This window comes from Loxodonta africana, chromosome 3, assembly GCF_030014295.1.
Source record: "Loxodonta africana isolate mLoxAfr1 chromosome 3, mLoxAfr1.hap2, whole genome shotgun sequence".
In the NCBI taxonomy this organism is placed as follows: Eukaryota; Metazoa; Chordata; class Mammalia; order Proboscidea; family Elephantidae; genus Loxodonta; species Loxodonta africana.
The window spans coordinates 74,339,007-74,360,427 of record NC_087344.1 but is presented as its reverse complement, the minus strand read 5'-3'; the positions used below and the strand labels follow the sequence as shown (position 1 = coordinate 74,360,427).

Genomic DNA, 21,421 nt, shown 5'->3' with positions numbered 1-21,421 from the left:
TTTGGTCCAGGTAGGTTGAGACCAACTGATGCATCTTAGATGGCCGCTTGCTAGCGTTTAAGACCCCGGATGCCACTCTCCAAAGGGGGATGCTGAATGTTTCCTTAATAGATTTTATTATGCCAGTTGACTTAGATGTCCCCTGAAACCATGGTCCCCAGACCCCCACCCCTGCTACGATGGCCTTCGAAGCTTTCATTTTATTCAGGAAACTGCTTTGCTTTTGGTTTGATCCAGTTGTGCTGACCTCACTTGTATTGTGTTGTCTTTCCTGTCACCTAAAGTAGTTCTTATCTACTATCTAATTAGTGAATGCCCGCTCCCACCCACCCTCCCTCCTCCCCTCCCCTAACCATCAAAGAATATTTTCTTCTCTGTTTAAACTGATTTTAGAGTTCTTATAACAGTGGTCTTATACAATATTTGTCCTTTTTGCAACTGACTAATTTCACTCAGCATTATGCCTTCCAGATTCCTCCATGTTATGAAATGTTTCACAGGTTCATCACTGTTCTTTATTGATACGTAGTATTCCATTGTGTGAATATACCATAATTTATTTATTCATTCATCCGTTGATGCGCACCTTGGTTGCTTCCATCTTTTTGCTATCGTAAACAGTGCTGCAATGAACATGGGTGTGCATATATCTGTTCGTGTAAAGGCTCTTATTTCTCTAGGATATATTCCAAGGAGTGGGATTGCTGGATCATATGGTAGTTCTATTTCTAGCTTTTTAAGGAAGCGTCAAATTGATTTCTGAAGTGGTTGTACCATTTTATGTTCCCACCAGCAGTTTCCAATCTCTCCACAACCTCTCCAACATTTATTATTTTGTGTTTTTTGGATTAATGCCAGCCTCGTTGGAGTGAGATGGAATCTCATTGTAGTTTTGATTTGCATTTCTCTAATGGCTGATGATCATGAGCATTTCCTCATGTATCTGTTAACTACCTGAATGTCTTCTTTAGTGAAGTGTCCATATCTTTTGCCCATTTTTTAATTGAGTTATTTGTCTTTTTGTAGTTGAGTTTTTGCTGTATCATGTAAATTTTAGAGATCAGATGCTGATTGGAAATGTCATAGCTAAAAACTTTTTCCCATTCTGTAGGTAATCTGTCTTTTTACTCTTTTGGTGAGGTCTTTGGATGACCATAGGTGTTTGATTTTTAGGAGCTCCCAGTTATCTAGTTTTTCTTCTACATTGTTAGTAATGTTTTATATACTGTTTATGCCATGTGTTAGGGCTCTTTGGAGCCTGTTGTCACTATTTTTTCTTCCATGATCTTTATCATTTTAGGTTTTATGTTTAGGTCCTTGATCCATTTTGAGCTTGTTTTTGTGCATGGTGTGAGGTATGGGTCTTGTTTCATTTTTTTGCAGATGAATATCCAGTTATGCCAGCACCATTTTGTTAAAAAGACTGTCTTTTCCCCATTTAACTGCTTTGGGGCCTTTGTCAAATATCAACTGCTCATTCGTGGATGGATTTATGTCTGGATTTTCAATTCTGTTCCATTCGTCTGTGTATCTGATGTTGTACCAGTATTGGGCTGTTTTGACTACTATGGCAGTGTAATAAGTTCTAAAATCAGGTAAAGTAAGGCCTCCCACTTTGTTCTTTTTCACTAATGCTTTCCTTACCTGGGGCCTCTTTCCCTTCCATATGAAGTTGGTGATTTGTTTCTCCATCTCATTAAAAAATGTTGTTGGAATTTGTATCGGAATTGCGTTAAATGTATAGATCGCTTTTGGTAGACTGGACGTTTTTCAATGTTAAGTCTTTCTATCCATGAGCAAGGTATGTTTTTCCACTTCTGTAGGTCTCTTGGTTTCTTGCAGAAGTGCTTTGTAGTTTTTTTTGTATAAGTCTTTTACATCTCTGGTAAGATTTATTCCTAAGTATTTTATCTTCTTGGGGGCTACTGTAAATGGTAGTGATTTGGTGATTTCCTCTTCGATGTTCTTTTTGTGGGTATAGAGGAATCCGACTGATTTTTGTATGTTTATCTTGTATCCTGATACTCTGCTGAACTATTAGTTTCAGTAGTTTTCTTGAGGATTTCTATTCTTCTTGAGGATTCCTTAGGGTTTTCTGTGTATAAGATCATGTCATCTGCAAATAGAGATACTTTTACTTCTTCCTTGCCAATCTGGATGCCCTTTGTTTCTTTATCTAGCCTAATTGCTCTGGCTAGGACCTCCAGCACAGCGTTGAATAAGAGCGGTGATAAAAGGCATCCTTGTCTGGTTCCTGATCTCAAAAGGAATGCTTTCAGGCTGTCTCCATTTAGGATGATGTTGGCTATTTGCTTTCTATAAATGCCCTTTATTATGTTGAGGAATTTTCCTTCTATTCCTATTTTGCTGAGAGTTTTTATTTTGAATGGGTGTTGAACTTTGTCAAATGCCTTTTCTGCATCAATTGATAAAATCATGTGATTCTCGTCTTGTGTTTTTTTTATATGATGGATTACATTAATTGTTTTTCTAATGTTGAACCACCCCTGCATACCTGGAATGAATCCCACTTGGTCATGGTGAATTATTTTTTTGATATGTTATTGAATTCTTTTGGCTAGAATTTTGTTGAGGATTTTTGCATCTAAGTTCATGAGGGATATAGGTCTGTAATTTTCTTTTTTTGTGGTCTCTTCACCTGGTTTTGGTATCAGGGATATGCTGGCTTCATAGAATGAGTTTGGGAGTATTCCGTCCTTTTCTGTGCTCTGAAATACCTTTAACGGTAGTGGTGTTAACTCTTCTCCGAAAGTTTGGTAGAGCTTTGCAGTGAAGCTGTCTGGGCCAGGGCCTTTTTTGTTGGGAGTTTTTTGATTACCTTTTCAATCTCTTCTTTTGTTATGGGTCTATTTAGTTGCTTCTTCTGTTTGTGTTAGTGTAGGTAGGGAGTGTGTTTCTAGGAATTCATTCTTCTGGGTTTTCAAATTTGTTAAGAGTACAATTTCTCATAGTAATCTGATATGATTCTTTTAATTTCAGTTGGGTCTGTTGTAATATTGCCCATCTCATTTCTTATTCAGGTTATTTGCTTCCTCTCCTGTTTTTCTTTTGTCAGTTTGGCCAATGGTTTATGAATTTTGTTGATTTTTTTCAGAGAACCAGCTTTTGGTCTTGTTAATTCTTTCAATTGTTTTTCTGATTTCTATTTCATTTATTCTGCTCTAATTTTTATCATTTGTTTTCTTTTGGTGCCTGAGGGTTTTGTTGCTCTTTTTCTATTTGTTCAAATTGTAAGGATAATTCTTTAATTTTGGCCCTTCTTTTTGTAGGTGTTCATTTATTGATATAAATTGACCTCTGAGCACTGCTTTTTCTCTGTCCCAAAGGTTCTGATGGGAAGTGCTTTCATTCTCATTAGATTCTATGAATTTCTTTATTCCATCCTTAATGTCTTCTAAATCCAGTCTTTTTTGAGAAGGGTATTGTTCAGTTTCCAAGTGTTTGATTTCTTTTCCCTACTTTTTCTGTTACTGATTTCCAGTTTTATGGCCTTATGGTCAGAGAAGATGCTTTGTAGTATTTCAATGTTTTGGATTCTGCTAAGGCTTGCTTTATGACCTAATATGTGGTCTATTCTAGAGAATGGTCCATGTGCACTAGAAAAGAAAGTATACTTGGTTGCCGTTGGGTGGAGTGTTCTGTATATGTCTATGAGGTTGAGTTGGTTGATTGTGGCATTTAGATCTTCCGTGTCTTTATTGAGCTTCTTTCTGGATGTCCTGTCCTTCACCGGAAGTGGTGTGTTGGAGTCTCCTACTGTTATTGTGGAGCTGTCTATCTCACTTTTCAATGCTGAGAGAGTTTGTTTTATGTATCTTGCAGCCCTGTCATTGGGTGCATAAATATTTGATATGGTTATATCTTCTTGGTATATTGTTCCTTTAATCATTATATAGTGTCCTTCCTTTTCCTTTCTGATGGATTTAACTTTAAAGTCTATTTTGTCAAATTAATATTGCCACTCCTCTTCTTTGATTGTGGTTTGCTTGATATATTTTTTCCCATCCTTTGAGTTTTAGTTTGTTTGTGTCTCTAAGGCGTGTCTCGTGTAGGCAGCATATAGATGGATCTTGTTTTTTAATCCCTTCTGCCACTCTCTCTTTATTGGTGCATTTAGTCCATTTACATTCAGTGTAATTATGGATAGGTATGAATTTAGTACTATCATTTTGATGTCTTTTTTGTGTGTGTTGTTGACAGTTTCTTTTTCCCACTTAATTTTATGTGCTGAGTAGGTTATCTTTATATATCGTCCTTTCCTCATATTTGTTGTTGATTTTATTTCTGCTGAGTCTCTTGTTTTTTTCTTGTTATTTTATTTTGATGAGTAGGATAGTTTGTCTCCTTTGTGGTTACCTTTATTTACCCCTTTTTTTCTTAAATTTAAACCTAACTTTTATATCTTTGTATCACCTTGTGTTCCTCTTCATAGGGAAGATCTATGACTACATTTCTTAGTTCCTTTTTATTGTTTTAATGTTACTTTCTTTTACATAATAACATTGCTGTTTCCTTGTTTTGAGGGTTTTTTTAATCTTGATTTATTTTTGTGATTTCCCTGTCTGGGTTGACTTCTGATTGCTTGGCCCAGTGTTCTAGTCTTGGGTTGATACATGATATTATTGATTTTCTAAACAAAGAACTCCCTTTAGTATTTCTTGTAGTTGCATTTTGGTTTTTATGAATTCCCTAAAGTTTTGATTATCTGGAAATGTCCTAATTTCACCTTCATATTTGAGAGACAGTTTTGCTGGATATAAGATTCTTGGCTGGCAATTTTTTTCCTCCAATTTTTTATATAAGTCTTGCCATTGCTTTCTTGCCTGCATGGTTTTTTCTGAGTAATCTGAGCTGATTCTTTTTGACTCTCCTTTGTAGGTGACTTTTTGTTTATCCCTAGCTGCTCTTAAAATTCTCTATTTATCTTTGGTTTTGGCAAGTTTGATTATAATATGTCCTGGTGACGTTCTTTTTTAAAATCTACCTTATGTGGAGTTCAGTGAGCATCTTGGGTAGATATCTTCTCATCTTTGATGATATCAGGGAAGTTTTCTGCCAACAAACCGTCAACAATTCTCTCTGTATTTTCTGTTATCTCTCCCCGTTCTGGTACTCCAATCACTCATAGGTTATTACTCTTGATAGAGTCCCACATGATTCTTAAGGTTTCTGCATTTTTTTTTAATTCTTTTCTCTGATTTTTCTTCAAATATATTGGTGCCAAGTGCTTTATCTGCTAGTTCAGAAATTAGGCCTTACACTTGCATGATTCTGCTCCTCTGACTTTTTATTGAGTTGTCTACTTTTGTAATTTTATTGTTAATCTTCTGAATTTCTGATTGCTGTCTATCTGTGGATTTTTCCAGCTTATTAAATTTTTCATTATTTTCCTGAATAATCTTTTTAATTTCTTCAATTGCTTTATCTGTGTGTTCCTTGGCTTCTTCTGCATATTGCCCATATTGCCTCATTTCCCTCCTGATGTCTTGAAGGGTTCTGTATATTAATCTTCCCTATTCTGCCTTTGGTAGTTCCAAGACTGCACTTTCATCTACAAGATCCCTTGATTCTTTGTTTTGAGTGCTTGTTGAGGTGATCATGGTCTGTTTCTTTATGTGACTTGATATTTACTCTTGTCTCCATGCCATCTATAAGTTATTGTATTAGTTTATTTTACGTTTGCTTACTGTATCGTAGCTTCTTGCTTTGTTTTGTTCTGATATGCCCAAATGGGTTGCTCTAGTGAGCTAGCTTGATTATTTTTGCCTTTGGAGCTCTGACGTCCTGTCCCCAGATGGCTAGAGCTGTTATCATGTATACCAGTCTAGGAGTCCATTCACTCTTCTTGTATGAATTCAGCCTAGGTGTCCAGGTAACTGATTAAGTGTGTGGTACAGGCTCTGTCCTATGGTCTTAGAGGGGCAGGGGTGATTGGTGTAGGTACTGGTATCCGGTTGCTGGTTGCAGCAGGAGGTCACACTTTGAACAAGGCAGGGGGCTGAGAATCGTCCCCCACGTGTCTCTGAGGAAAGCATGTCCCTGTTCCCTAGAGTGTACAGGTGGGTGGATTCTGCAGACGGACCATGGGCACCCAGTGTTTTTGGTTGTAAGGACTAGGAGGTACCGGTTATCCTTGGACCCCTGTTGCGGGTGGCTGGGTGACCCAAGTGGAGCCACCAGCCACTGGTTAGTAGAGCTGACAAATTATCTTTTCCCCCAAGTGGAAATTTATTCGTCCTCCAAGGCCAGGAGGATGGCTCTAGGTGCTCAACAGGGCCTATCTCAGGTCCAGGGAAGTCAGCCACTGAAGCCATCTTGGAGGGCTGGTGGTAAAATATACGCAAGTACTTAGCTTTTGCTGAGAGCACCGTTCTTCTCTGGTTCCGGAGGTGCTAGTAGGCTGTGTGGCTGGCTGCTTCTCCTTGAGGAAACTGTACCAGCCCACTGCAACCGCTCTCAGGAATGATGCCTGAGGGCTCCCTGCAATTCAGGTCCAGTAACTCCTCTCCGGGAATCATCTCTTCCCCCCCTCCCCCACCCTGCCCCTCAGTTCATTTTCTAAGCTTGCCTTTGATGTTCAGGGCTCATGGCTTGTCATAAATACACTCATTTCACTTCTTTTTTGGGGTCTTTGTTGTAAGAGGGTTCGCCAGAAGTGTCTGTCTATTCTGTCATCTTGGCTCCGACTCTGTCCTATTTTATTCTTAAGCAGAATTTTTACCACAACAGGTAAGCCAGTTTTGTCATCATTTTTGGTTCATAGAGATATGGTCCACTCTTTATCTCCACTAATGATAGAGAATACTGTCACCGTTACTGCAAAACAAAGAGCAGTCTGTACTCAGGAGATCGGAGGTTGGGGAAGGCTCTAGTGTTGAAACAGTACAGTGCTCTAGGTGCCTTTTATTACCTCAGCAGGGTATGGAGACTAAAAGTCTAAATAGTTCTAAAAAATATTTCTGTGAGCTTCTTTTTGCCAATGACGGTTGTATTCTTGAGCCACATACTTCTACAGGGCATTTTTTATTTGTGTTTCTTCTGATTCTCACATTACTTTTAAAAAGTCGTCCTTATCCTGATTTATTTTACAGATAAGGACTCCGAAAAGTTATAAAATGTGTTGTGTCTTTCAGAAGTACATAGCTGCAGGGCCAGATTTGGGCCCAGGTGTGCCTGGCCCCAGAGTTCTTTCTTTTGTACCACATTTCAAAAAAATAAATAAATAAATTTTTTTTTCCTTTGTAGATTATAATGATGGAAATTTAAATGTTGATAAATCTTTCACCTTCTAAAATGAGGTCAAAGAGGAAGTTTCCATCCATTCCAAGCAGTAACCCCAGTACTTCTATCAGCAAGTCCTGAGCTGAACAGGGCATTTACTTTCAGCATGGTATTTCTCCTGTGCTTGTAATCTCTAATGTAACGGTGGAATAAGTGTTCCCAGATACGGAGAGCAAGGTATTGGGTGAAAGAACGCTTGAGTGATACAGCTCGTTTCTTGTTCTCAGAGACACTGAGCGGAACAAAGACATTGCTTTCCTAGAAGCCCAGATCTACGAATATGTAGAGATTCTCGGGGTAAGTAACTGACTCTTTCGAGGGCTGTAAATACTAGAAGGTGTGGGAGTGAGATAGATATAAACTCCAGCAGGATATTTTCTCAGGGTTTAAAAGAGGAAGGGAGTAAACATTGAACTGGTGGAGCAAGAAAATGGGGTTTTCTCAGTGTCCATGTTCCTTCCTTAAGTCCCTCTTCTGCTGCCAGGTATATTCCCAAGGTTACCAAATTTCCTTGGGGCTAGAGATCTCTCTTGGGTCCTGGCATAGAAAGTAGGCTGCCTTCTCAGTGTAGTATCCAGAATAGTGCCTTAGCTCCATATATCCAGGATACAACCAAGAAGCAGACAGTCAAAAGGCAAATAAGAGATAGGTTACTAACAGAGCTTTCTGGTTATGACTTTTTATGAATAGTCATTACTTACATGTTCAGGAAATTATAAGAAACTAAGGCTGTAGTGTTAGTGGTATAAAGCTGCTGAGAGCTGCTCTTTGAATGTTCTTTCAGGAAGGAGTTGAAGGGTGGTCTAGGGGTGGGAAAAAGCTGAACCTCACTAAGATACTAAGATAACTTAGAGAGAAGGCAGGGGAGAGGAGTAGGAGGAAAACAGGCCCCTTTCAGGGAAGAGAAGGTAGAAGAAAGGGCAGTATTCATCCAGGGGAGATGGTTAGTGTCTCGGGGAGCCCTGGGGAAAGACTAACCTTTCTGGCAGTGTCTGCGTTTACAGTTTTCACCTGCTCTCTGAGCCGTTCTCTGCAGATACTCAGGTGGCATGTGAATGGGCAGCTCCACTCAGCTAGCCTGTCTCCTAAGAAGTTTGCATATTTCTGTCAGTTGCCATGGGTGTTTTCATTCTCCCTGTAGTTTGAGGAACACCTTCATAGTAGTTATAAAACTAGTCACCTATTGGTTTTCTCTGTTAGGACTGCTTTCAGTGAGAGGCAACTAGACAGACATTGGAAATTGGGGGCACTTATATTCTCCACAAGGAGCCCTGGTGTTACAGTTAATCCCCTAGCTGGTAACCAAAGTTTGGATGTTGGAACCCACCCAGTGGCTTCTCAAGAGAAAAGACCTGGTTCCTGTAAAGAGTACAGCCTAGGAAACTCTATGGGGAAGTTCTGTAGGATCACTTGGAATCAACTCAATGGCACACAACAATGTATTTTCCACAGTGAACTTGGGCTGTGCTAGGGTGGGCAGCAATGTGAGTTGCCAGTACTCTGAAGATGGCTGGGAGGGTAATTTGTGCCCTTGACATGAGATGGCAGCCACTACTCTCTCCCTTCTTTGAGAGCATCTTGCTTTCCCTGCCAGGAGGTGGCACTATTCACTTTGGAATTTGAACCAGTTCCAGCCAAAATGGCTTCCAGAGATTGCTCTCATTGTATACTGCTATGATTTTTGCCATTATTTCACCATTTATTGATGCCTCTTGGTTTCCAGGCATTGTACTAGATCTTTGGGTACAATAGTGCATATGACACACCCTGTTACCCTTGAAAAGACCCACCTTATAGTTGGCTGGGGGAGATAGACAAATGTATAACGTGACTGTAATGGATTGAATTATGTCCCCGAAAAAATGTGTGTATCAATTTGGCTGGACCATGATTCATGGTATTGTGTGATTTTGCTATATATTGTAAATCCTGCCTCTATGATGTTAATGAGGAAGGATGGGCAACAGTTAGTGAGGCAGGGCTCAATCTACAAGATTGGACTGTGTCTTGAGGCAATCTCTTGAGATATAAAAAGTGAGAAGTAGTAGAGAGACAGGGGAACCTCCCACCACCAAGAAAGCAGTGATAGGAGCACAGAGTGTCCTTTGGACCCAGAGGCCCTGCGTAGAAACTCCTAGTCCAGAGGAAGATTGATGAGAAGACCGACAGAGAGAGAAAGCCTTCCCCCGATCTGACACCCTGAATTTGGACTTTTAGCCTGCTTTACTCTGAGAAAACAAACTTCTCTTTGTTAAAACCACCCACTTGGGGTATTGCTGTTATAGTAGCACTAGATGACTAAGACAGCGACACATACTTGAATATACTGAGGGTTAAGTTCTCTAAGTAGAAAGAGGGAGAAAAATGGTTCCAAGTAGAGGGAACAGCAAGTACAAAGGTACAACATTATGAAAAGATATTAGAAGTTAAGGGACTAGTGAGAAATTAGGTGTGGCTGGAGTCTGCCTTGTGAGGAAGGGAGCGGTCAAAAAATTTAGAATAGTTGGAAGAGTTAGAAATTTGTCCTGTAAGGAGCAGGAAGTTCTTTATGCGGGAGAGCATGCCTTTAGATTTGTGTGTAAAAAGATAATCTGCAGAGAATCTAGCAAGAGAATGGAAGCTGGACTGGAAGGGGGAGAGACTCAGGGCAAGTGTGAAGCTGGGCGTCTTGGTGAGGGCAGTGACAGTGGAAAGGAGGACAAAGGATTAGTTCAGGAAATATTTTAGAGACAGAATAAATGAGACTTTGTTTTCTGTTGTTCTGTGATAATCTGTGACCTCCGATAAGTAATTTAGGCAAATGACCTGAAAGCTTTGACTTTTTCCTGGGAGATAAATCCAGGGACTGCTGAAAAGGGGTCTGATATGAAGGCAGGACTTTTGCTTTATTCTGCAAGAAAGAAAACTTTATCCTTGGAGTGAGGGGTCAGCAGGGGTTATGGGAAAACAGTAGGAAATTTCCCTCTGATTCTGTGCTGCTTTTCCTCTGACTTCCCTTTTCATTTATGGACCTGCCTTAGGAACAGCGACATCTCACTCATGAAAACGTGCAACGCAAGCAGGCAAGGACGGGAGAAGAGCGAGAAGAGGAGGAGGAAGAGCAGATCAGTGAGAGTGAAAGTGAAGATGAAGAGAACGAGATCATTTACAACCCCAAAAACCTGCCCCTTGGCTGGGATGGCAAAGTAAGTCCCACCACCACCACCTCTTGTCCCCATCCCCCATTTTGGAAGCAGTATAACCCTTAGCAGACATTGCTCTAATGCCATTTCTTATCTGATTTCTTTTAGCCCATTCCCTACTGGCTGTATAAGCTTCATGGCCTAAATATCAACTACAACTGTGAGATTTGTGGAAACTACACCTACAGAGGGCCCAAGGCCTTCCAGCGGCACTTTGCTGTGAGGAATTCAAAGCCATTTCTCCTGGGAATTAAATAATCGTGAGACTTCTAGAAAAGAGGATAGAGCAGCTTGAGAAGGCTGCTAGTGCCCAGAGCTTAATGGGATTACAGAGGGAACAAGCCTAAAGTCAAGCATAAGGCATATGGCTTTAGGTGCCAGTGCTACTCTTAAATAATGCCTGAAAGTTTCTGGTTCATTCTACCACTCTGTTATTTGAACCTCATTTCAGTTTTCTCTTGCTTGTTCTAGTACTTCTCTCTTCTTTTTTCTTTCTTCCAACACCTTAGACCGATCTGATTCCTTGGTCATTTTTCTTCTCCATTACTTGGGACTAAAGAGAATGCTGACCACATCTTTCTTTGGGACTTAACTGAGCCTTTGCCTCTTTGGGGGGAAAAAAAAAACCAATGAGATGACATTTATCGAGTTATTCTTGAGACAAGGAGTTGTCTGTGTAGCAGTCCAGTAAGTGGGTTTACCCTTGTTTTATTTCTGCCTTCAATTCTTAATACTTGAAGGAAATTTTTACAGAATAGGGAAGACTAGTCCTAGGATTGCAAATATGTGTGAAGTCCTCCTTCCCTTCCTCCTTCACTCCAGATGTTACTAATTTACCCTGGCTCTTTCCCACTGAACCCTGTAGTGGTCTCTGAATCTCTCAGCGCTGCCTTTCCAATCAATTGCAGTTGACATACAGGATAAAGCCCAGCCCAGTTGTCATCCCTGAGCCAAGACTGTCATTACATCACTCTCTCCCTACTCTCCCCATACCTCCGTTTTCACAACTGGTAAACAAACTGCCTTCTCCTTTACTTATGAGGATGACAGTGACCTGCCAGTACTATACCTTATATAAGGCTACTTGTGCTGATTGTGGGGATTGCTTGGGCTGCATCAGGCTCTCCCCCAGCACGGGAGGTAACTGGTCAGAGTTGTGTTTTCTATGATCTCGAGCCAAAGATTTTGTCTGAAGAACTACTGGATCTAAGATCTAAGTTACATAAAGCAGCTCAGGAAGGCAGACAATGCAACGCTTCTTTGAAACATCTGCCTCCTGTCAGTCACAACCAGCTGTTTACAGACATTATCTGCCAAAGGAATGCTTCTTTTAGGTGGAATCTTTTGCAAAGGGTTGGGTGAAGGTTTATGAGTAGAATGGACTTAATGCTCGGTGTCCAACTATTCCCATTTCACATTGTCTTTTGGCTTCTCTCTTTTCCCAGGAATGGCGTCATGCTCATGGCATGAGGTGTTTGGGCATCCCAAATACTGCCCACTTTGCTAATGTGACACAGATTGAAGATGCTGTCTCCTGTAAGTCAACTCCATTCCTAGGCTAGACCAAGCACCCACTCCTACTACGATTCACTGTCCCAATACCCTGGTGAATCAGGCCCGAGGGCAGTAGGTTGTGGGTATTAAAAACTGGAACAGTCATATAATTATGCAGTTTTAAGGAGAGTGACTTAGTCAGCAGTATTGATTGTTCTTCCTTTGAGAAGAGTCCTATGCTGAGTGTAAAATAGGAATTCCTAACCTGAAATCTGTGTACTCCCCTGTATGTAGGATTTTGACGAATTGTACAGATAGTCCCCAACTTACCACAGAGTTCCATTCCAAACCATAAATTGGTTCTAGCGTAAGTTGAATACCACTTCTTTTATAGGTTTTCATTATTACTGCGTTATTATCCATATCAGTGTCTTTATGTATCGTAATATCGAACGTATATGATTGAACATCTGAGAATGATAACATCAGCAAATTACGCACTGCAACGTTGTGTGTAGTACTTTTTACTAATGATAAGATGTACAAAAGAAGAACACAGTTGTAAGCGCAGTTTGTCGTAACTAAAATACGACGTAAGTCAGAGACTACCTGTATGTATATCTTCTGAATTGTTTTTAATATGTGAAGAACCTTATGCTGAGTGAAATAAGTCAGTCACAACAGGGCAAATATTGTATGAGACTACCATTATAAAGTAACAACAAAAGGTTTACACACAGGAGAAATAACCTCTTCGATGGTTACCAGGGATGGGAGGAAGAGGGAGGGAAAGTTACCAAAGAGATAGTAGACATGTGTTGATATTGGTGAAGGGAAGGCTGTACACAATATGGGAGAAGTTAGCACAACATGACCAAAGCAAGAGAGGACACCGTGAGGAACGTAGAAATAAAAGACAACTGTGGTAACAATTATAGAATAGACAGTCCTGTAGCAGTAGCATTAACAAAGAATAATCTACAAATCTACACAGATAGATATGCCAAGAGATGAGGGAGGGGTAGAGGAGCACACCCACCAGCAGATACAGGCTTTGTAGTGAAAATTTCTAAATATGACTGTAGGTGCTTCTCATACATTCATATAGACAATAGAGCACACAAGTGGCACAGTCAGGGAGACTACTCAGACATAACTAAATACCTCTTGGGAAGAAATTCCCAGGTTCAAAGGCAAAGGACCATAGATTCAGGGGACATCTATGTCAATTGGCACAACATAGTTCTTAAAAACAATGTTCTACATCCCACTTTGGTGAGTAGTGCCTGGGGTCTTGACAGCTTACAAGCAGCAATCTGAGATACAGCTATCAGTCTCTTCTAGTCCAGAGCAAAGGAAAGTGAAAAAAACTGAAGACTGAAGGGGGTAATTAGTCCGAAGGACTAATGGACCACATGAACCACAGCCCGCTTAACGCTGAGACCAGAAGAACTAGATGGTGCTCGGCTACCACTACCTACCACTCTGACTGCGATTACAATAGAGGTTCCCAGACAGAGTGGGAGAAAAATGTAGACTACAAGATCAAATTCACAAAAAAGACCAGACTTAGACTGGTCTTTCAGGGACTGGAGGAACCCCTGACACTATGGCCTCCAGATACCCTTTTAACTCAGAACTGAAGCCACTCCCAAGGTTCACCTTTCAGCCAGAAATTAGGCAGGGCTGTGAAACAAACAGTAACACATGTGAGGAGCATGCTGCTTAGATCAGTAAAGTATACGAGACAAAATGGGCAACACCTGCCTAAAAAAGAAAAGACTAGAAGGCGGGAAGGGACAGGAAAACTGGACTGGACTAATGGAACTGAGGAACGCGGGGTGGAAAGGGAGAGGGGTGAGTGGTGACATGTGCAAGGATTGCAACAAATGTCACAAAACAGTTTGTGTGTATAAATTTTTGAATGAGAAACTAATTTGCTCTGTAAACATTCACATGAAGTACAATTAAGAAAAAATACCTTAAGAACTACTAATATATAGAAAAAAATACAAATCTCAGTAAGCTTATTTCTGAGCCCACAGTACAGATACACAGAAACAAAACAGCACAATACCTCTTAGAGAGAGATGTGCCGTGCACACCACGAAATGTGTTGTCACAGTACCCAGGGGTCCTCAGCCGAGGCTTCCTGTTTGCCTGGCAGTGGTAGCTTTTTCTGCCATTAGCATCTTCCTCACAGGCTTTTTATTTCTTTCCTGTTTATCTCTTGTCTGTCATGTTTTTACTTTCAACTAGTTAGCCTGAGAAAGAGGTTTATTTTACCACTCTACTTTGTTAAATTACACGCACTCACTAAAGTAGTACATGGGCCAAGAAAAACAAATAAAAATAGAAAAATAATTTCACGTGTCTGCCTATAAAGTATATTGTATCTTTGTGTCTGATATTTGTATGGTCGGTGGTTTGTAAAAGATTTATGTCCACCTGGAAAGAAGTACTTCTCTCTCTCCACATGTAGGCTGAGTTAAACTTCTTACAGTGTCCAAGTCTTTAATTTCTTACTTTCATCTATTTATTTTGAATTCTGATAGAGACATGGTGCTATTTCCAATTATGATTGTTTTGTTCCTTCTTGCACTTCTGATGAATTTTGTTTTTGTGTTTGAGTCAAACAAACTCAATATTGTATCATAAACTTACTATTCATTCCCATTTTCTTTTTGAAATTCCCTTTATCTGATGTCATTGTTCTGTTATGATAGACTATTTCCCCAGTTATCAAGATTTTGACAACAAATATTGGCTATTTTTTTAATCTCACTCGTCAATATTTGTCATTATAGAGGGATATTAAGCCTTTTACCCTCAATGTATTGATCTGTTTATAATCATCTACTTTCTGGACAGTTACTTAAATGTTGTTAGGTTTGTTTGTACTTCTCATTTATGTGGTGTGTTTGGTAGTTTTGAAACTACCTTTGGACAGGTATTTTTCTAACGTTTCTAACTAACTTTTTATGAATAGTATATTTCTAATACTAATTTCTATTATTGTCATGGATAATATATATAATGTTCATGGTATAATATATACAGTATTATTAAATTGAATTATTACAGAAGATAAGTTATATATCAGTGGTCTGAAGTACCATAGATTCCATACTTATTTCTTTTCATAATTTATCAGTAGGTTTTATTTTATATTTTTAATCTTATCCTATCATTATCTTAACATCTTGTTTATAAAAAGTGATATTTAAAATTTCTGTTGTCATGATCCTGGTTGATAAATTCTGTCACGTTCTTGTGATATGTTCTGCTTCAATGGCCAAGTGTGCTCCAAACCCCATTCCTAATGTAGTATCACGTGGTGGTTAACTCAGGGTCTCGAGAGTCAGCCTCTTGGGGTCAGTCATGGCTCCACCTCTTACTAGCTGTGGGATCCTGGGCAAGTTACTTACCTCTCAGTGCCTTAGTTTCCATATCTTTAAGACGTGGAATTGTCTTGAAGTTCAATTAGATCATATGGGTAACAAGCTTAAAACAGTATAGTATGTTGTTAGTAAGCACAACTGCCATCATCACCATCTTCATTTGTGGGTTCTTCTGCAGAGTGTGAGCAGGAGATCCAAAGTCATTTCCATCTTTTCATTCAAAGTTTAATGCTAATATTGCTAGAAACCATTTAACCAAGTGCCTGTTAGTATGCCAGATACTATGGGAAATGTTACACACTCGTGCAGTTCTCACTTAAGCCCACAGGGTAGTAGGCATCACCCGCATTTTCAGGTGAAGAAATTGAGACCCAGAGAAGCTAGGTGACCGTCACAAGGTTGCAAAGCTTCTAAGTGGAAAACCCAGGGCTCATGCCCATGTCTGTCGTGTGACATAAGAGTCTTTTCTCTGTCTGCAATGCTCCACTGCCTTCCTTTAAATCACCCTCATCAAGTTGTGGGTCAATCTTGAAAGGTTATTCCAGAAGGAAACTTCACACATTCTCTAATTAGCCATACAGCGATTTTTAGGAATATTTTACCTTTTTTCTAGAATATTCTTGGCAGGTTCATGATTCTTCCATTACCCCATATCATTTTCAGAATATGTCCTTATTCAGCTGTCTAGGTTAATCAGTTATTTTTATGTGCATGTTTTTATTATTGCCAAGTCTTTGATTTCCTATATCAGTTCTCCCCATCATGGCTTCCTTTGATATTTTTAGGTTCTCTACATAGCATGGAAACCCTGGTGGCGTAGTGGTTAAGTGCTATGGCTGCTAACCCGAGGGTTGGCAGTTCAAATCCACCAGGCGCTCCTTAGAAACTCCATGGGGCAGTTCTACTCTGTCTTATAGGGTTGCTATGAGTCGGAATCGACTCAACGGCACTGGGTTTGGTTTTTTTGGTGTCTACATAGCATTTGTGGAAATCCTGCTGGCATGGTGGTTAAGTGCTATTATGGCTGCTAACCAGAAGGTTGGCGTTTCAAATCCATTAGGCACTCCGTGGAAACTCTATGGGACAGTTCTACTCTGTCCTGTAGGGTCGCTATGAGTCTGAATTGACTCAACAGCAATGGGTTTGGGTTTTTTGGTTTTTACATAGCATTTCTAGTTTTAGTTATATCTCAATATTATCACTTTCTCTTTCCATTTTTTTCCCCATCCTCTAGAAGAGTATTCATAGGCTTGTTACAATTTTATCATCACTTTTGCCCCCTTTTCTGTTTCAAGTACCATTCCTCCTTTTAAATACCTTAGATTAACTCTATCTGGCTTCATTGCAGGCATTCAGTGACATAAGTAGGTGGTTATATACGTGTAAATGCTCACAAGACTGACAGACTATTTCTCAGGTATATGGCTAGTAAACAAAAAACCAAATCCATTGCCATCAAGTCGATCCTGACTCATAGTGACCCTATAGGACAGAGTAGAACTGCCCCATAGGGTTTCCAAGGAGTGGCTGGTAGTAGTAAACATCGATAATTATTGAGTTGAATTTAATTCTTACATTGTGCAGAGTTTCTTTAAGTTTTATTTCCTGTTGGTGGTATGATTCTTTTTTTTATTAAATTTGAATTGCTGTTTTGTTTTTAAGCATATAAATTAGATCTTAGGGATTTTTGGTTATAAGGAAGAGAGCCTACTAACACTAGCCCAATGTCCTCCATACTCTTTATGAAAATGTGCTTATTTGGCAGTGCTTCTCTCTGTAGATCCACCTTCTTCACTTCCTTGTTTCTTCTCTATTAACCTCGATTACCAATGAAGGCAACTCCAGCCCACGTTCTATATGACTTTTTAAGTTTCAAGAGCCCGTGTCATCCAGCTCACAGAGTCTTTCAGTGTCCCAGTTTCTAATACCTGGGGAAGACAACAGCTAGGCACTGCTGGGTCAGGTGCCATCCGTATTCCTGTTGGCTATGTCTTCAGTAATGCTGGTGGTGAATGTAGTTACTGTTACATAGGACTGTTCCTCCAGGGAGTGTCGGGTAGACATGTGCTCTGTGGCAGGGAAGTAGGCATTGGCACAGTTCCTATGCAGGATTTTACTTGTTGTTTTAGATGATTCTGTTGAAGCTTTTCTTTTCCCTGTCTTGGAACTCTTAGGCAGAAGGGAGAGATTCAGTACTGTCATTTAAGCTGGGTCTCTCAGAAGTTGCAGTTGATTTTATTTATTTTTACTTAAATGAAGAATTTCACTTGTAAATTTATCCATTATTCCCAGACTATTGAAAATTCTGTTTGAAGCGGTAAGCAGGAGTATGCAATCTTTTGTCCTGCCACGGGTGTTCGTAAGCCAAGAGGTTGAGAATCCTTATAAGTTACATCTCCTTTGAGGAAAGCATCTAATGCGAGATGATCCTCTGGTGGGGGTGAGGGGCTTCCTGGCTGGTCTCTGAACAGCACGTTTCAGAGATGGAGGGTGATGTGTATGGGAGGAGGCGTGCTAGCAACTCACCCTGAGTCCCACAGTGACGGGCAACAGGCCCCCTTTACTTAGGTCAGTGGTTTTCAGCATTTCCTTTTTAAGCATCAGAGCTCTTTGCAAACAAACTGTGATGTGGAACTCCAATATATAAATTAGAATAAAGCAGAACTTCTCTGTGGGAAAGCTATGAGTCGGAATAGACTTGACGGCAGTGGGTTTGGTTTTGGTTTTTTGGTATTGGCTTTAAAAAAAATGAACAAAACACAGCAAAGAGAGTACTGTGGAAGTGCCACCAGGGGCCTCCATTTAAGTGGTTGGTCACACTTTATCAATATTTACTATTATCTGCCTAACTGAAAAACTACTAAAGCATCGAGTCCAAATATTGCTGTCTCATTTATAATACTTAAACATCTTAGGAAAATCTAAGTACAGTCCCTACAAGAGCAGTTGCTTTGCTAAAATGATGATATCCTGTGTCTGTGGCCTTTTCTTGGGTCAAGTGTCCCATCAAAAACAATTAGTTTGACCTACTCGTAGTGAACCTCCCTGGCGCCTAGTGGTGATCACAAGAGCAGTTGCTTTGCTAAAATGATGATATCCTGTGTCTGTGGCCTTTTCTTGTGTCAAGTGTCCCATCAAAAACAATTAGTTTGTTTGACCTACTCGTAGTAAACCTCCCTGGCACCTAGTGGTGATCACATTCTTTTCTAATTGCTTTCAGAGTTCTCTGAGGAATAACACCTCACTTACTACTCTGGTTTCTTAAATCCATTTTTTCCTTCAAGAAAATCAGGACAGCGTTTCCCATCCTCCAGTATTTTTCGTTCAAGTTACCAGATTCCGGAGTGGCCTGGACAACGACTGTCAGGGCCCTGTTCTGGCACGTAGGAAGCACACCATAAATTCTCCACTCTTTCCAATAGACCTGCTACCTGAGTGTGAAGACTTCAGCTAATTTAAAGCAATCAGCAGGAAAGGAGAAAAACAAAAAACACTTGTTGAGCATCTGTGTGCCAGGCACAGAGCTAAGCACTTTTCCATGCATTGTCTCATTTTCTATTTCTTAGGCTTCAACTCTCTTTACATGATGTCTCTACTAATCTTGTCAAGTGTAAAGATTGTTCTACTTGATAGGAAAGATGGAAGCATATAGCAATCAAGTAGTTAATGCCTTCTCACTGTCATCAACTAATGTTTTACCATCTTCCCTCCTTAGCAGCGGACCTGTCTTCTCTATTCACTGTATCCAATTGTGCTAAGAGTGTAACTTCTTGGCATCATTCTTAAAGATTCATGTCGTTCTCTCCCTGGTTTTGTGACTGTCTTGTCTGATTGCCGCCTCTGTGGTGGTTTTGTAGCTGTCTTCCCATTTCTGTCTTTAGTGGGACAGATTTGTTAATGAGCTGACGTAATTTTGTCCTTAATGTCTCCCATGTTTTTTGAACCATCTTATCTTTTAGACTCTTTGGCCATGATAGTGCACCTGTCTTTCTCTGAAGTTTTTGTAATATATGCACCAGATTAAGCAGACGTGTTTGACATATTTGGTAGTATTTCCTTTCTCTTGTATTATAATCTTTAAGACAGTAAGACCCCTTTGTCCCCAAATTCCCATAGGTTTTTCCATATGGATAAACTAAGTTCTTTCTTCAAGAGCATCAATTTTCTCTTCTATGAGGTCTTCAGTTATATTTAATCTAATTTTCTTTTACAGCAAAACGAAGATTATGGTTAATTTTGCAGTCGAGGGGCTTTTTTCTATGGGTGGTCCAGAACCAAAATTCCAGCTTAGGGCAAGCAGGAGTCTCAAGGGCAGAGTCACCTAGGGGGACCCTGATAAGGCGGGGAGGGTGTTGTTGTAACACTGTGTGCCCGATGGATGCTCATTGAATCCTGACTGCTGCTTGTTTCTCATCCTGCAGTGTGGGCCAAGCTGAAACTGCAGAAGGCGTCGGAACGATGGCAGCCTGACACCGAGGTGGGTGCTAATGTAGGGGATTAGGATCTGGGACAAAGTCAGGGACAGCATCAAGTGACAGCTCTTTCACCATGTAGAAGGGAGAACATGTCCCTTGGTCATGGTAGTAGCTAGTATAATGTGACAGTATCGATAATTTGATTCTTGACGTATAAGCCTGATTTATTTTTGATATTTAATATGTCACACTTTAAATCTGTATCTGAAGCCAGGTTGTATTCTCCCACTGAAAATTCTGTTTGAAGCGGTAAGCAGGAGTATGCAATCTTTTGTCCTGCCACGGGTGTTCATAAGCCAAGAGGTTGAGAATCTTATAAGTTACATCTCCTTTGAGGAAAGCATCTAATGCGAGATGATCCTCTGGTGGGGGTGGGGGGCTTCCTGGCTGGTCTCTGAACAGCGCGTTTCAGAGATGGAGGGTGATGTGTATGGGAGGAGACGTGCTAGCAACTCACCCTGAGTTCCACAGTGACGGGCAACAGGCCCTCTTTACTTAGGTCAGTGGTTTTCAGCATTTCCTTTTTAAGCATCAGAGCTCTTTGCAAACAAACAGTGATGTGGAACTCCAATATATAAATTAGAATAAAGCAGAACTTCTCTGTGGGAAAGCTCAGTCTTCTTGGCTGCCCTATCACCCTGTGCACTGGCCTCTTAGGCCGAAACCTAGAAATGGTTTGAAAGCTGTTGTCTTAGATCAGCCTTTCTCAGCTAGGTTTCCTCAACTGAAACACAGAATGTGATTTGAATGAACTGTTTCTCAGATCTTCCAAGGACAGGTTATAACTAATACTAGTACCAGTCTAGGTCCCCAGGAGAGAAGTTAATTCACTACACAGTGGATGCCTCAGGGCAGGGCAGTAGAGCTTGATTCTGTTGGGGAACCCCAGTGAGAAGGGCTGTCTTAGATGAACACCAATCTTGGAGTACTAGAATGTGCTGTGGAATCAGGCGAGGATGAGTTCAGGTGCTCAGAAATTGGTTCCAAACATTTCCCCCAGTGGGTGTAGCTGACAACGCGTACCCCCCTTCCTTTTTAGGAAGAGTATGAAGACTCCAGTGGGAATGTTGTGAATAAGAAGACTTACGAGGATCTGAAAAGACAAGGACTGCTCTAGTGTTCTGATCTGTCCCGGCTGTCAGGTTTGCCCTGGCTTCCTGGAGATCAGCTTTTTTTACTCCTCCACATCAAATGCTCCTAAAGACTTTTTGCTATGTAGAATTGTGGCCTAGCATGCATCTTGTAGAAACAAGGCATGGTTGCAGGGTTGAGATGTGTTTTATCTCTGTTTTATACTAAAAAGGATTCTGTCAGAAAATAAAATCAGCATTTCTTCTGAATGTGTCTTGTTCTGAAGCCCAAAGTCAGTGGACGAATTCAATTCAGTCTTTTAGTTCTGAGCACATCTCTGCCCCTTTCTCACCAACTTCAGTGTAACTAAGGCTTAATGAGCACCTGTCATGTTACATATGTTAGGTAAACTTAACCTATTGCCAGTCACCCATTTGCTGCCACTTCACCAAATGAGCATTGGCCAGGATAAGCCCAGCCCTTAGTGGAGTCAGCC

General features: G+C 40.4%; 1 protein-coding gene across 5 annotated transcripts in view; it reads left to right on the top strand.

Moving 5' to 3' along the window:
• The window catches only part of LOC100668559 (splicing factor 3A subunit 3), a 32,386-nt gene extending 11,192 nt beyond the window's left edge, over positions 1-21,194 (top strand). For 4 of the 5 annotated variants that reach the window (XM_064281754.1, XM_064281756.1, XM_064281755.1 and 1 more), the window contains 6 exons: positions 7,530-7,599; positions 10,323-10,487; positions 10,593-10,703; positions 11,930-12,020; positions 19,801-19,856; positions 20,894-21,194. In XM_064281754.1, coding sequence (XP_064137824.1) covers positions 7,530-7,599; positions 10,323-10,487; positions 10,593-10,703; positions 11,930-12,020; positions 19,801-19,856; positions 20,894-20,971 — 571 coding nt within the window. In that variant the 3' untranslated portion in view covers positions 20,972-21,194. The remainder of the gene's footprint in view (positions 1-7,529; positions 7,600-10,322; positions 10,488-10,592; positions 10,704-11,929; positions 12,021-19,800; positions 19,857-20,893) is intronic. The other variant, XM_064281757.1, reaches the window with a different exon arrangement.
• The last annotated feature ends 227 nt before the right edge of the window (positions 21,195-21,421 follow it).